The following is a 15,065-nucleotide window of genomic DNA, read 5'->3' as shown; positions in this document are numbered from 1 at the left end:
ATGGAGGGAAGGAAGGTAGATATTCTGTGTGTCCAGGAGACCAGATGGAAAGGAAGCAAGGCCAGGAACATTGGAGGTGGATTCAAACTGTTCTATCAAGGTGTAGAGAGGAAGAGAAATGGAGTAGGGATAATCCTAAAGGAACAGCTTGGGAAAAGTGTTCTGGATGTAAAGAGAGTGTCACACAGGATCATGAGCCTGAAGTTGGAGGTTGATGGTGTAATTTTGAATGTGGTCAGTTCATATGCACCACAGGTTGGTTGTCAGTTAGAGGAGAAAGAGGAATTTTGGAGTAAGATGGATGAAGTGGTAGATGGTGTCCCTAGAGAGGAGAGATTGATGATTGGTGCAGACTTCAATGGACATGTTGGTGAAGGGAACAGAGGGGATGAAGAGGTGCTGGGTATGTATGGTGTGAAAGACAGAAATGCGGAAGGTCAGATGGTTGTAGATTTTGCAAAGAGAATGGAAATGGCTGTGGTGAACATGTATTTTCAGAAGAGGGAAGAACACAGGGTGACATACAAGAGTGGAGGGAGGTGCACACAGGTGGATTATATACTTAGCAGGAGATGCCACCTAAAGGAGATTGTAAAGTGGTGCCAGGGGAAAGTGTAGCAAGGCAGCATATGGTGGTTGTCTGTAGAATGAGATTAGAAACAAAGAAGAGGAAGAGACTGAAGACAGAGCCAAAGATTAGATGGTGGAAGCTGAAGGAGGAGGATGGTTGCAGGCAGTTCAGGGAAAAATTGTGAGGAGCTACCTGAGGACTGGGAAACTACAGCTAAGGTGGTGAGAGAAACTGGCAAGAATGTGTTGGGTGTTTCGTCTGGTGAGAGGAAAGACAAAGTTGGTGGTGGAATGAGGAAGTCCAGGTGAGTATTCAGAAGAAGAAGGCAGCTAAGAAAAAGTGGGATAACCAGAGAGATGAATGAAGTAGGCAGGAGTACTGTGAGGCTAGACGCATAGCGAAAAGAATGGTGGCAAAGGCAAAGGCTCAGGCCTATGATGAGCTGTATGAGAGGCTGGACAGTAAAGAAGGAGTAAGGGACTTGTATCGTTTGGCTAAACAGAGAGATAGAGCTGGAAAGGATGTACAGCAAGTTAGGCTGATAAAGGATAGAGAGGGAAATGTACTAGTGAGTGAACAGAGAGTGTTGAGTAGATGGAAGGAGTACTTTGAAGAACTAATGAATGAGGAAAACGAGAGAGAGAGGAGGACAACGGGGGGAGAGATAGTGGATCAGGAAGTGCAGAGAATTAGTAAGGTGGAAGTGAGGGCAGCTTTAAAAAGGATGAAGAATGGAAAGGCAGTTGGTCCAGATGACATGCCTGTGGAGGTATGGAGATGTTTAGGAGAGAAGGCAGTGGACTTTTTAACCCGTTGTTTAACAAAATCCTGGAGAGTGAGAGGATGCCTGATGAGTGGAGAAGCAGTGTACTGGTCCCCATTTTTAAGAACAAGGGTGATGTGCAGAGCTGCAGTAACTACACAGGTATAAAGTTGATGAGCCACACCATGAAGGTATGGGAAAGAGTTGTTGAAGCAAGGCTAAGGCGCGAGGTTCAGATCAGTGAGCAGCAGTTTGGTGTCATGCCCAGAAAGAGTACCACAGATGCAATTTTTGCATTGAGAGTGTTGGTAGAGAAGTACAGAGAAGGTCAGAAGGAGCTCCATTGTGTCTTTGTGGATCTAGAGAAGGCATATGATAGGGTGCCAAGACAGGAACTGTGGTACTGTATGAGGAAGTCAGGTGTAGCTGAAAAGTATGTTAGGGTGGTGCAGGACATGTATGAGGATAGTGAGACAGTGGTGAGGTGTGCAGTTGGAGTGACAAATGGTTTCAGGGTGAAGGTAGGGTTACATCAGGGATCAGCTTTGAGCCCCTTCTTGTTTGCAGTGGTGATGGACAGGTTGGCAGATGAGGTCAGGCAGGAGGCTCCATGGACCATGATGTTTGCAGATGACTTTGTAATCTGTGGTGAGAGTAGAGAGCAGGTGGAAGAGAATCTGGAGAGGTGGAGGTTTGCACTGGAGAGGAGAGCAATGAAGGTCAGTAGAGACAAGACGGAATACATGTGTGTGAATGAGAGGGAGGCAGGTGGAAAGGTGAAGATGCAAGGAGTAGAGGTCGTAAAGGTGGATGACTTCAAATATCTCGGGTCAACCATCCAGAGCAATGGACAGTGCAGAAAAGAGAAGAAGAGGGTGCAGGCAGGATGGAGTGGGTGGAGACGGGTGTCAGGGCTGATGTGTGACAGAAGAATAGCAGCAAGAGTGAAAGGGAAGGTTTACAAGACAGTAGTGCGTCCTGCTATGATGTATGGTTTGGAGACTGTGGCTCTGTCTAAAAGACAGGAGGCTGAGCTGGAGGTGGCGGAGATGAAGATGCTGAGATTTTCGTTGGGAGTGACAAGGATGGACAGGATTAGAAATGAGCAGATCAGAGGGACAGTGAAGGTGGAGCAGTTTGGAGATAAAGCCAAAGAGGCCAGGTTGAGATGGTTTGGACATGTGTTGAGGAGGAATAGTGGATATATTGGTCAAAGAATGTTGGAGATGGAGCTGCCGGGTAGAAGGAGAAGAGGTAGACCTCAGAGAAGGTTTATGGATGTAGTGAAGGTGAACATGGAGATGGTTGGTGTAAAAGTAGAGGAGGCAATGGATAGGGCAAGATGGAGGCAGATGATCTGCTGTGGCGACCACTAAAGGGAGCAGCCGAAAGAAGAAGAAGAATCTCGTCTCTGTGACTTGGTTTTGAAACCATTTGATTTTTGTGTGGAATTGACTTTTGGAATCGCTTGGAATTGGAGTAAAACAAATTCCTGATATTTATATCATGTCAAATGAACAGACTATGAATGACATATATACATACTAACTGCCTAACATGTGTCACTGCAGTGCTGAGAATGATCCACCACCCAAAGAGTACCTGCTCTATGAGGGTCCATGGGGGTCCTGACCACTGAAGAACAGGGTAAAAGGGGGCTAACAAAGTATCAGGGAAACAGATGGACTACAGTCTGTAACTGTAGAACTACAAAGCGCTGTATGTATGTATGTATATATATATATATATGTGTGTGTGTCTGTGTGTGTGTGTGTGTGTATGTGTGTGAAATTTCAAATGAAACTGTTTTACCATATGTTGGGGATTCTCTCTCTCCAGCCTCCTGGTCAGAATCTCTTTCTCTGTTTCTCTTGCGGTGATGTCTGTGTCCTCGGTGTCTGTGTCGCCGTCTGCTCTCCTTCCCCAGCGGAACATGGACTCCCACATACACAGCCCTATGGCCTGGGACAGAGGCCAAGCGTTACATAGACATACATTAAATAGGCATACATTAAAGCGACAACCAGCCCCACCACATATTACTGTAAGGCTAAGGTCACACTGCTTTAAAGCTCCATCAGGAGTTCCTATCACTACACTGAAGTTGCAATAGGATCCTGTCACTGCATTAAAGTTATAGAGAAGAGTTCCTCTGACAGCTGTAAAGCTATACACAGGAGTGTTGCTGCATTAAAGCAGTGAGCACTATATTATATTATAATTAATAACTAATACTATTCCATTGAAATATATGTGGCTCTAAATAATCTGACCCTGGACTTGTTTGCAGTAGAATCGTTCATCTGTGTTAATTCTCAATTTGTCCTTCGTAAATCCTGCTCATACTGTGGGATTTGACAGAGGGAGAAGTGTATTCATCCTCACAGATGAACTCACAGCGGTGCATCCATTCATTTTCCACACATGTGGAGTCTGTTGTCAAATCGTGTGACTTGTTGAGGTAATACATTTCAACAGAGCTAACCTGGTCTTGGAGTTACAAACAGGGAATAAATCATTTTTATTAGTATAAAATAACAAACCCATACTATACAAAGATTATTCATCCAACCCTTTCTGAAAACTTTGCATATAAATGTTCCTCTAGTATCTCTAAAGTACATCTAGTTGTAGATTTGATTTGCATTACATTGAAAGTGGTCTAGCAGTTCTTCGGCTGTAATTATTATCACTGTTGATTGAGAATCTGATTGTGTGCCATCATTTGTATGTCAGCATCAAGTCCCATTGAGTCTATCTCTCAAACAAACCCTGTAGTCAGTGGAGGTGGCTTTAGCTATGATGTGTATGTTAAAAGCTTGTAAAGTTTCTTTGATGATTTTGATGAGAAAGAATCTGAAGTCGTCCTTTCACTGGCATGACGGATACATTCAGTTTAATCATTCAAATCTCACCTCATATTTTTATGATGATGATTTAGTACTACCAGTTATTATCAATCCCCTTTTAACTATAGTAAACTCGCCCCTTAGTCTGGGCCATGTACCCAAAGCTTTTAAACTAGCAGTAATTAAACCTCTGATCAAGAAGCCAAATCTTGATGTTAGTGTATTGTCTAATTACAGGCCTATTTCTAATTTACCATCTATATCTAAGATCTTAGAAAAAGCTGTAGCCCAACAACTTTATATCTACATAAGAACCACATTTATGAAAAATTCCAATCTGGATTAAGGCCACATCACCGCACTGAGATGGCTCTTCTTCTTGCCTCTGATCAAGGCTATGTATCCCTATTAGTGCTATTTGACCTCAGCACAGTTTTCAATACAATAGACCACAATATTTTCATAGAAAGGTTAGAAAACATGGTTGGAATCACAGGGACGGCCCTATCCTGGTTCCAGTCTTACCTAACAAAATGTTATCAGTTCGTCAGTGTAAACAATTTATCTTCCAATTATTCAAAAGTAAGATTTGGAGTTCCACAAGGCTCTATTCTAGGACCATTATTATTTACACTATACATGTTACCATTAGGCACAGTTATAAGTAACCATGGCATTAACTTTCATTGTTACGCAGACAATACGCAACTGTACATATCAGCCAAGCCTGATGGCAAATACAGATTAAAGAAGATAGAGGACTGTGTAAAAGATGTGAAATGCTGGATGTCACGTAACTTCCTCCTACTAAACAGTAACAAAACAGAGGTTCTCCTTCTGGGTCCTAAATTGGCAAGAAGTAAATTACCAGATTTAATTTTAAATCTCGCCGACTTTCCAGCCACACCTGGATCAGCAGCAAAAAATCTTGGCGTCATAATTGATTCAAATTTATCATTCGATCAACACACAGGCAGCATCACTAGGACAGCTTTTTAACATCTTCACAACATTGCCAAGATAATAAATGCCCTTTCCATGCGTGAGGCAGAAACACTAGTATATGCCTTTATTACTTCTAGGCTAGACTACTGTAATGCGCTACTGTCAGGATGTACGAGCAGGAATTTAAGCAAACTCCAACAAGTCCACAACGCCGCAGCCAGGGTCCTCACTAAAACTAGAAAATTTGATCACATCAGGCCAGTTCTATCATCACTTCATTGGCTGCCTGTTAAATTCTGTATTGATTATAAAATTCTTTTATTGACATATAAAGCCGTACATGGGCTCGCTCCTGAGTACCTGCAAGACCTTATTTCCTTTTACGAGCCATCACGACTACTCAGATCCCAGAGTGCTGGCTTATTAATAGTTCCTAGAATTCATAAGGCTGCAGCTGGAGGAAGAGCTTTTTCTTATAAAGCCCCCAAACTCTGGAATTATTATAATAAACTGAGACGCTGGTGCTGTCGTCCCACCACTCGCCCACGGTCACTCAGGTTTGTGGACGGTGGAGCGGAGGGATGCCAAACTGTTTGAGTGTTCCCGTGTCTGTGTGTCCTTCTGGTTCTCTCCTTTTAGTTAAGCTGTTATAGCCAGATCTGCTGGAGTCATTAACTACACTCTGGAAATGTTCACATTCTGTTTCACCCAAACACAACAAAACTAATTCCATCTCCCTGCCTTTTTCCGAGTAAACGACCACCCACCTATCCAGCTGGACACTGACTGTCGAGCCCTCCTGCTACCCGCTTCAGACCAGCTGCCCACCCCTCAGCTACCGCCACTTGCCTTAGACTAGCTGCCCACCCTACACTGACGTTTTCATAGACTCCTACCTATTACTACTACTAATACTACTGCTATTAATATTAGTAGTATAATCACATTGTAAGTAATTTGACCAGAGGAGGATGGGTCCCCCTTGTGAGCCTCCGAAGGTTTTCTTGCCACAGTCACCCCTGGCGGTTTTTACAACCACCTGGGGGTTTTTACATTCATGTCAAATCTTTGTCTTCACTGGGATTCTGAGAAGCTGTTTTGTGACATCAGTTGTAAAAAGCTCTATACAAATAAATTTGATTCGTTTTGATTTATGATTTGCTAGATAAAAATGACAGATATCACTCAAAAAGGAGGGCTGATTCCTCAGTAGTGGCTCCATAAAGCCCTGAATATTATATTTAATATTATATTATATGGAATTTGAAGCTACTCAGAACCTTGGCCTGCCAATATGTCCTTTTCCTGCACCTCCCTAATGCCTCTAGCTGATTGGAGGTGCTCATACTTGGTTTTGGGTTTTGAGTAATTCTTCTGTAATTACTGCAAATTATAGAAATGAGCCAAGCAAACAAGAAAACATGAGCCAGAGAAACACAAAGTACAGGAAATGCACACACATAGAAAGAGACAGATGGACTAGAGATGGATGGATCAATGAAGGGCAGATGGATGGATGAATGGATGGATTGATGGAAGGATGAAGCTTGACTGGACAAATAAATAGATGGATAGGTGGACTTTGGAATGGATGGTTGAATGGATGGATGGATTGACAGATAAACTGATGGATGGATGGATGGATGGATGGATGGATGGATGGATGGATGGATGGATGGATGGATGGATGGATGGATGGATAAACAGAGGTATAGACAAACTGTTGAATGGATAAACAGTCAGTCTGATGAATGGATGCTTTGATGGCTAGATTGATGGATGAACTGATGGATGGATGGATGGAGAAATGGGCAGATGAATGGAGAAAGGATGAATGAATAAACCAATGGATGCACTTACTCTCAAGTTCTTCTTTTTCAAAGTTGGTGTGCGTGGCTGAGCTGGTCTTTCCATGGTCAACAACAGCCTCTTCACCGTGACTCTACGACAGACACACACAGGTACTGTTAGCGACACAGTGGCAAATACTGTACAGAGACAAGAACAAACTGTCTCAGCTCCTCAGACTCCAACCTCCACCTGCCAGAGTTCAGGAACTCTTTACTAACCGAGTCATTTCCCTAACCTTTGGAGACACTGACACATCCATGCACTTAAACACACCCCTCCACACACCCACGCCACTGCACACACTCACAGTAATGGAGGGCAAAGTGAATAATTGATGCTGCACACACTCTGTGGAATGGGTCAAGGTGATGGTGCAGTCACTCCAATAGAGACACTAAACCTTTGCACTTTCTAACATACACACATGAACTCATACACACACTTAGAGACAGGGGTGGGCAATATAATATTTATTCTTATCATAACAACATCAATAACCTTGACCAACTAAATGTTCCGCTGCAAAGAAAGTACAATTAGACCTCAGAAAATCAAGACAACGTGATACATGTTGTCGGTCCCACTGTATAATAAGTGTCTCTACTAACTGTGAAGTTGGATGTGAACAACATATCGCTGTTGTTGGAACAAAACCTCGTATCTCCATTTTTGTCGATTTTAAGTTTTTGACATCATTAGAAAATGCGGTTTTTGCATTGTATGCAAATTTCATGAAGGATGGACCAAAATAAATGGCCAAAAATGACTTGGAAAAAAAGTCTGGTTCCATTGACTCACATTGAAAGTAAAGTAGGTTTTTTCCTTCTCCTGTAAAGTTACCATTTTGGAGATTTTTGGTTTTGTTCCATCAACAGCGATTATGCAACAACAGTGTAACTTCTAATTATTTAGACAGGGGTAATCACATAAATGTAATGTCCCCTTATTTTAGAATGCATGTTTTATGACATGAATTAAATGTGTTGCTTTACTCCCAAAGCGATGTCTATATTACCACTCCATTATTACACAGTACCTACATAACAACTACACAGGAACTGTCCTCTTATTTTAAAGTGCAACTAGCACAAGTTCCCCTGTAGTTGTTATGAAGGTACAGTGTAATTACAGAATGGCTTTAATCAACGATATGATTAGATTTCCTTGTTACAACACAGTTATTCCACAGTGAAGAATGTAATAATAAATGTAATATTAGGTAAAACACACTTCCTTTAACTGCTGGAAAAGACTTCTGATCTGTGTCAAAACTCACGTGAGGCAAAACTGAAGTTGGTACACATGTGTAATTACATTGGCTGTACTTCCGTAATACATCTGTACCACTGGTTAAGCCATCAGTAGTTCCAGTGTTGTTGCACATGTTATTCACGTGTAAGTACACAGTTATCGTCTATTCTCTGTTGCAATATTTTCTTTTCCTTTATATCTGTGTGTCTCTCAGTCGACCCCTTAAAACATTGTGGGCTTATTTTTAAAAGGTACTGTATAAATGAAACCTGTGCGCTCCCCAAAGATCAGGAATCTGAAATATAATCTAAAAGGCTCAGGTAGTTCCTCACAAAACAACCAGCCATCCTGCAGGGGAAAAAAAAGGACCGTAAAATTGATTTATGGTGGGCGTTTCTCTCCATGGCTTTTAGAACTTAACAAGTCACTCTGTACTTGTGGTCCCCACAACAGTCCTACATCACAAAGTACTGTAAGTTCCCTGCTTTAACACAACCGCTTGACCTAATTTAAAGTGTTTGGTGTGCAGTTAATAACTGCGATCAGATAAAAGTAAACTGAGCTGTGCAGGACCAGGAGTCACTACCACCGCTATAATTCTTATTATGTTTTATATGACAACATCAAGCGAATCAAGGTGACTGGAAATATCACAGTTTTGTTTTGGAATAATCCAGTAGCAATATTTGTGTGTGATAGTTGCTTAGGGTAACCCTGGATAGTGTAGGCTCAGTGTGCTACAGTCAGCTGGGGCAAGCTTAGTAGAAGCGTGGCTGACCTCCAGGCAAGCCTGACTCAGGCCAGCATCTCTGACTTTGAGCCCAGCCGGCTAAACAGGAAGCCTTAAGGGTCACTAATCAAAGGATTAAACTAATTATCACACTGACCATTCCAGATTAGCCAAGTACTGATACTGAATAATGATGTAATAGATCCTGGCCAAAATGTAGACTTTAGATATCTAGACTAGAAACCTTCATCTTCATGCAAATGCAACCACAGCAAAAAGATTCCACTCAAAAGTCCACACCAGTGTTCATGAAATCTTAAGTGGTCATCCCCGACTTCCTGTTTTACTGGTGTATAAACAGGCAACAGAAGGCCAAATTCCCTCATTCATCAACATGGAGAAAATGACAAAATACACAAACGAAATGAGACAAAAGTGTGTTGAAGTCAGATAATGGCTATTAAGATTACCTACACCAGAAATTGCTCATATTCATCATTAGGTCAATAATTAAAGGAGGTTCAACCCCTTAACAATCCAGGTTTATTTCATACAAAGTCTTATTATTTCTCAGTTGCATCAAGCTCATCTGTAGACACTGATCTGTCCTTCAGCGCACATATAACTAATATCACTAGAACAGCCTTCCTGCATCTTCGCAATATCGCTAAATTAAGAAATGCATGATCCCCACAGGACGCAGAAAAGTTAGTTCATGCATTCAGTACTTCAAGTCTAGATCACTGTAATGCCCTGCTGTCTGGATGTCTCAGCAAAAGCCTTAACAAGCTTCAGTTAGTCCAGAACGCTGCAGCCAGAGTCTCACAAGAACCTGAAAGTTTGACCATATTAGCCCAGTTTTATCAACCCTGCACTGGTTACCAGTTAAATTTCACATTATGATTATATAAATATAAATGATTATATAAATTTCACATGATTATAAAATTCTATTATTGACCTATAAAGCTCTAAACGGACTCGCCCCTCAGTACCTGAGTGAGCTTCTCTCCTACTATGAACCATCACAAGGCGCTGGCTTACTACTGGTACCTAGAATTAATAAAGTTACATCAGGGGGGAGCTTTCTCATACAAAGCCCCCCAGCTCTGGAATAACCTTCCTGCTAATGTTCGGGACTCAGACACAGCCTCAGTCTTTAGGTCTAGGCTAAAAACTTGTATAGTCAAGTATAGTCATTGGTGATTAGTCTTCCCTGTCAGATCTAGACCTGACAGAGTCTCTGCTGCTCTGTTATACCGTGATCTGTGGTCAGCCACTCTTTCCAGAACTGACTCTGTGTTTTTCTTTCCTTTCTTTGCCAAGCTGAATAGCTGCCCATCTGATGCTGTTGCCTCTTTTGCCTTGATCAGGTGCCACTGCTCACCAGCCTTCTGGACTGGCTTGACCTCCATTGAGCTTCTTGCTTTATAACGCTGTGCAGTCCTCACCCTCAGATGCTGCTGCCACTGCATAATCATAAACTAATCAAGTTATTCACTGCTTTTCTTTTCCCACTTTGTACTATAATACTTTATACTAATAATGTTTGCTATCCGGTGTCGATCGTAGGAGGATGGGTTCCCCTTCTGAGTCTTGGTTCCTCTCAAGGTTTCTTCCTCTTTAGGGAGTTTTTCCTTGCCAACGTCGCCCCTGGCTTGCTCATGGAGGCTCGGACCCGGATTTTCTTTTCTTTTCTTTTCTTTCTGTAATACTGATTGTTCTGTAAAGCTGCTTTGTGACAACACCTGTTGTAAAAAGTGCTATATAAATAAATTTTGCTTTGCTTGCTTGCTTTGCTTATTAGTCAGGAACTACAGGGACTTCAGTGCAAACCAGTGGAGCTTTTCCTATGTTATAGAAGTGAGTAATAAAACTTTGGGCCTGCCGGTGAGTCCAAGGTTTGTTAAGGGGTTAAAACAAAAGGAGTTGTAGTGAATTTGCTCGTAAGAGGATGCATGTTTGTGCATACAGTGAGGAGGATGGTTAAAGAAGCACAGCTGTGATTGCAGAAGTTGGTGGCATTTTGTAGGCCGGGCCAACAGGGCAATGTAATCAGATATCATCAAACAGCTCACTAAATATGTTGGGAAATTGTGGTTCACGCTCCTTTAGGAAGTGTGCAGGCGTGCACCCTACCCCTTCACTTTCCCCTACCTGTTTTGCTTTACAATTATTCTAGCTTGAGTGCATGGAACCGAAGATAAATGCTTACGTGGTTTGGATCTTTAACTTGCTTTAGTAACACGGTAAGATGGTGGCAATTTTTTGACTAGAAAATGTTGTGATATTTATTTTTAGGTATCGTCCAGACCTAGTGGTCATCAACTCTAGGTACAATTAGATGCCAGAAGAAGGTATTTTGTTTCAAGCAACCACAAATTTAAGTGCCTGAACTTTCCAAGACATCACAGGAACTCTGACTGGAACTGGGTTCTGAGATCAGACGAGACAAAAAAGCTTTTTGCCAAAAAAAACAAAAAACAAAACAAAAATCCTTCCAGGAAGGTTTGTCATGAAAAAAGGATGGTTAGGAGACTTTTTCAAAGGGAGTGCATATTGCATAACATACTAAAGGGATGGCAATAAGTCTGACACACAAGCTTTTGATAAAAATAATAATAATAAAAAAAACAATAAGGCTTTTTGTTTACTTAGCCTAGCCCACGAGGACTGAAGTCTGACACACATGGCCTAAACTGACTTCATCTAAAGGCTAGATTTCGCTAATGTTTTCACTCTGAGATTAAGCTTGTTAGCCTAAACCACAGATGTACATATCTAGGTGCCACGTTGGGTCCAGCCAGACACGTCAACGGTGCTGCCATGTGATCCACGCTCATGCTTGTGTGATGCTCATGTGTAGATATGGCCATGTGGTTGGTGAGGCACAAAGAACCTGTTGATGTGATTGGTTTATATTAAGCTTATTTCATTTAATAGTCTATTCAGGGGATCTTAACATTATGTGGTAGTTATTTAAATGGTGCAACTTCAGGCACCAGAATGTGACTGCTGCAATATTTATGGTGGAACGGGGAAACTCAAGCGAGAATCTGGCCAATAGGAAGTCGACTTCAGCTTCGTCCTTCTTACTGTGTTCTTACTTCTTACTTTATTTTTATGTGTATTAAGATCAGAAGTGATTCACACATTGATGGATTTGCTGATGGGGAAGATTGTGTTTCTCACACTAAACATCAGGTGCAGACTGAATACTTTCCTGCTGGTCCAGACGGCAAATTAGCACGATCAGTTATTAAAGTAATAAAGCTACCGAGAGCAGTCCATGCAGCCTAGCTTAATGTATGTCTGAGGATTAATACAAAACCAATTAGGTGAAAATCGGTTGAGTAATAAGGAAGCTGTGGCTGATTTAATCCTGAGACTCACCAATTCAACACAAGTGAATTTGCTCACAAGCGGATCTTGACCTCTCCAACATGGTGGACGCACAGACGTATCACCGCAGGTAGAGAAGAACAGGCAGCACAGTTGTGTCCACCTATAGCCTAAACTGACTTCACCTGAAGGTTAGATTTCACTAATGTTTTCAGTGTGAGATTAAGCTAATTAACCAGCCAAGGATCTTTTTTTGCCCCTCATTGCCAAAGGTGCCAGTAATTATCAGTCAACTCAATTATTATGGAGCTGGCTGCATCCCCCCCCCCGCCCCCAACCACTGAATCACATCAGATGTGTCATTTATAGATTTGATCTGAGACCAGTTTACACTAAAGCGTTTCAACTGAAAATAAATTTCTTTCTTTACATTGCTCTTTCAATGTAAATAATCAGTAGAATCAGTTTTCCATGTGCAGAAATCAGTATCACACCCTGTCGGGTTTCTGTTTCACAGACTAGCACTGTAATTAAAATATTCAGCATTCAGAGCAGTGAGCCCACTCCCTCTAATACACACACACACACACACACACACACAGTCTTTTAAACACACCCCCTTGGCATTTTGGGTATCAGAAAACAGGAAGCTCGTAATAATTATGCCCAAATCCCAAAATATCACCCACGTAACAACCAGTCACACACCCTTTCCCCTTTTTCTTAGTGGCACATTACAACACACGGGGTCTAAATATGGTTTTTAAGGCAATATCACAGCGAGTACTAACGCAACGTGCTCTCTTTCATTCTCATTTTCTTCCTCTATTTCTCTCAACATCCTGCTATTCATTCATTCTTATTGCTCACCACTCATTTCCCGCTCACAGACACATCCTAGCCAGTTCAGTTTAACCCCAACTCTGCTGCGCATGTCTGGGGAGATGAGGATATTTCAGGAGTCTAAGCTCACAGCATCAGGGCTCTGTCCTCTTAATAAGCCTCTTAGATCTTAGACGGCCTCTCACTAAGATCACATATACAAGGACACACACTCACCAATCACTTCATTAGAGACACCTACCTTGTGCGTTCATGGCCACTTTATGAGCCCCACTATACATATATATATATACATACATACATACATACAGTATATGCACAATTACAGACTGTAGGCCACCTCACTCATCATTGGTCAGTTTTTGACCAAAGGACCGCTGTTGTCCAGGTATTATTCAGGTGTTGGATTATTCTCAGCACAGCAGTGACGCTGATATGGTAGTATGTGTGGAGGTGGTATGAATGTCACAGCGATGTTTGTGGAGTTAAATGTGTCAGTGTCACTGCTAGGTTGAGGGTGATCCACCTTCCAAAAAGGTCTAGACAAGAGACTAGAGGAACTAGAGGATTGCTAACAAATACTGTGCATAAACAGATGCAAATTAGGGACATACAGAAATTTCGACCACTCAAAATTTTAATACAGTGTTAGAAATAAAGGCTCTGTGCATTTTTTATTCATCAAGGTACAAACAAGGTAAATGTACCCTCAAAAGGTACTACAGTGGTTTTAAGGTCCAATTGTGTACCTTTACTAAGTTTTTCCAGGTAAAAAAGTACAGATTTCTTCCTTTTCATAACCTGATGTTTTAAAACAGACTAACAGAATAAAAGCCTGGAGACGAGACGGGCTGTGGAGTCAGTACAGCTTAGAAAATATCATTGCAATGCATTATGTTCCCTCACTAAAGATACTTAGATGTGTCCTTGAGGAGACCACCTCAGTCACAAGAGGGGCACTGCCCCTGGGACAGTTCTGTACCCTTTTTTCGGAGAGTGAACTATTTCAATCATTTTCTGTGGCCAGAATAGAAAAAATGGCTGAAATATTTAATAAAAAATAAAAAAAGACTTAATAAATCATTTTAACTCTCATGAAAATAAGAAGTAGTGCTTAAAATGCAGTTTGTTGCTTTCACTCTCAGTCAGTTTAAGCAGGGGCAGAGGGAAAATGTCACCCAATGTGGATTTGCTTTCCAGGTTTTTTGGAGCGATACTAGACAAGCAATTTATAATCTCTGCTCATGCCAAGTATCAGGAGGGGGTACAACACCAAAGAACCTCTCCAGAATAGGTTTGACACTAACACCACTAACACACTAACACACTCTGTTGTTAAGGACCATGCATACTGTGGCACATACAAGGCTACTGTAAAAAACGACTGTGTTTTCACTTAAAAAAGTTAGCAACCTGGTTGCCTTCAAGTTTTGAGTTCACTGAATTTCAAATAAGAGAATGTAAAACACAGTTTGCTGTTCTGTTCATTTACTATTAGAAGTCCAGTGAACTCAAAATGAGTTTGTTTACAGTGTAAATACTGCAATTATTTTCACAGATATATTTAATGTGAACAGTTATATTTATTTATTGTTTTGTTGTCAGTTTTTGGCTGAGCATGCCCTGAATATCGGTTTCAGTCAAGGATTTATTTCAGTGCATCTCTGATTGTACCCCAGCAAGGTGAAGGTTTCTAATAAAGTGGCCAGTGAGAGCACAATACCCAATGAGCCACTGCTCTGTCCTTGGTGAGCCTGTTACATCACTCAAACACAAGCTCTTAACAGCCTGAGCACAGCCAAAGAGCTCGAACCACATTCTCACTTCACAAGGCTTTGATGGTTCACTCCAGTGACCGAGGCATTTGGTACACAGCTGAGGTGGAAGGTGCGGTCAGGCCATATTTTCACTGGGCTGAAA

General features: G+C 41.6%; 1 protein-coding gene across 4 annotated transcripts in view; it reads right to left on the bottom strand.

Moving 5' to 3' along the window:
- Positions 1-15,065, bottom strand: part of LOC108435610 (sodium bicarbonate cotransporter 3-like) — a 90,060-nt gene that overhangs the window by 62,463 nt on the left and 12,532 nt on the right. For all 4 annotated transcript variants that reach the window (XM_017711573.2, XM_017711571.2, XM_017711572.2 and 1 more), the window contains exons 2-3: positions 6,989-7,070; positions 3,147-3,296 (exon numbers count right to left, since the gene is read on the bottom strand). In XM_017711573.2, coding sequence (XP_017567062.1) covers positions 3,147-3,296; positions 6,989-7,070 — 232 coding nt within the window. The remainder of the gene's footprint in view (positions 1-3,146; positions 3,297-6,988; positions 7,071-15,065) is intronic.

Source organism: Pygocentrus nattereri, chromosome 11 (assembly GCF_015220715.1).
Source record: "Pygocentrus nattereri isolate fPygNat1 chromosome 11, fPygNat1.pri, whole genome shotgun sequence".
Lineage (NCBI taxonomy): Eukaryota > Metazoa > Chordata > Actinopteri > Characiformes > Serrasalmidae > Pygocentrus > Pygocentrus nattereri.
The sequence above is the reverse complement of the archived record's forward strand: the minus strand, read 5'-3'. Positions and strand labels throughout refer to the sequence as shown.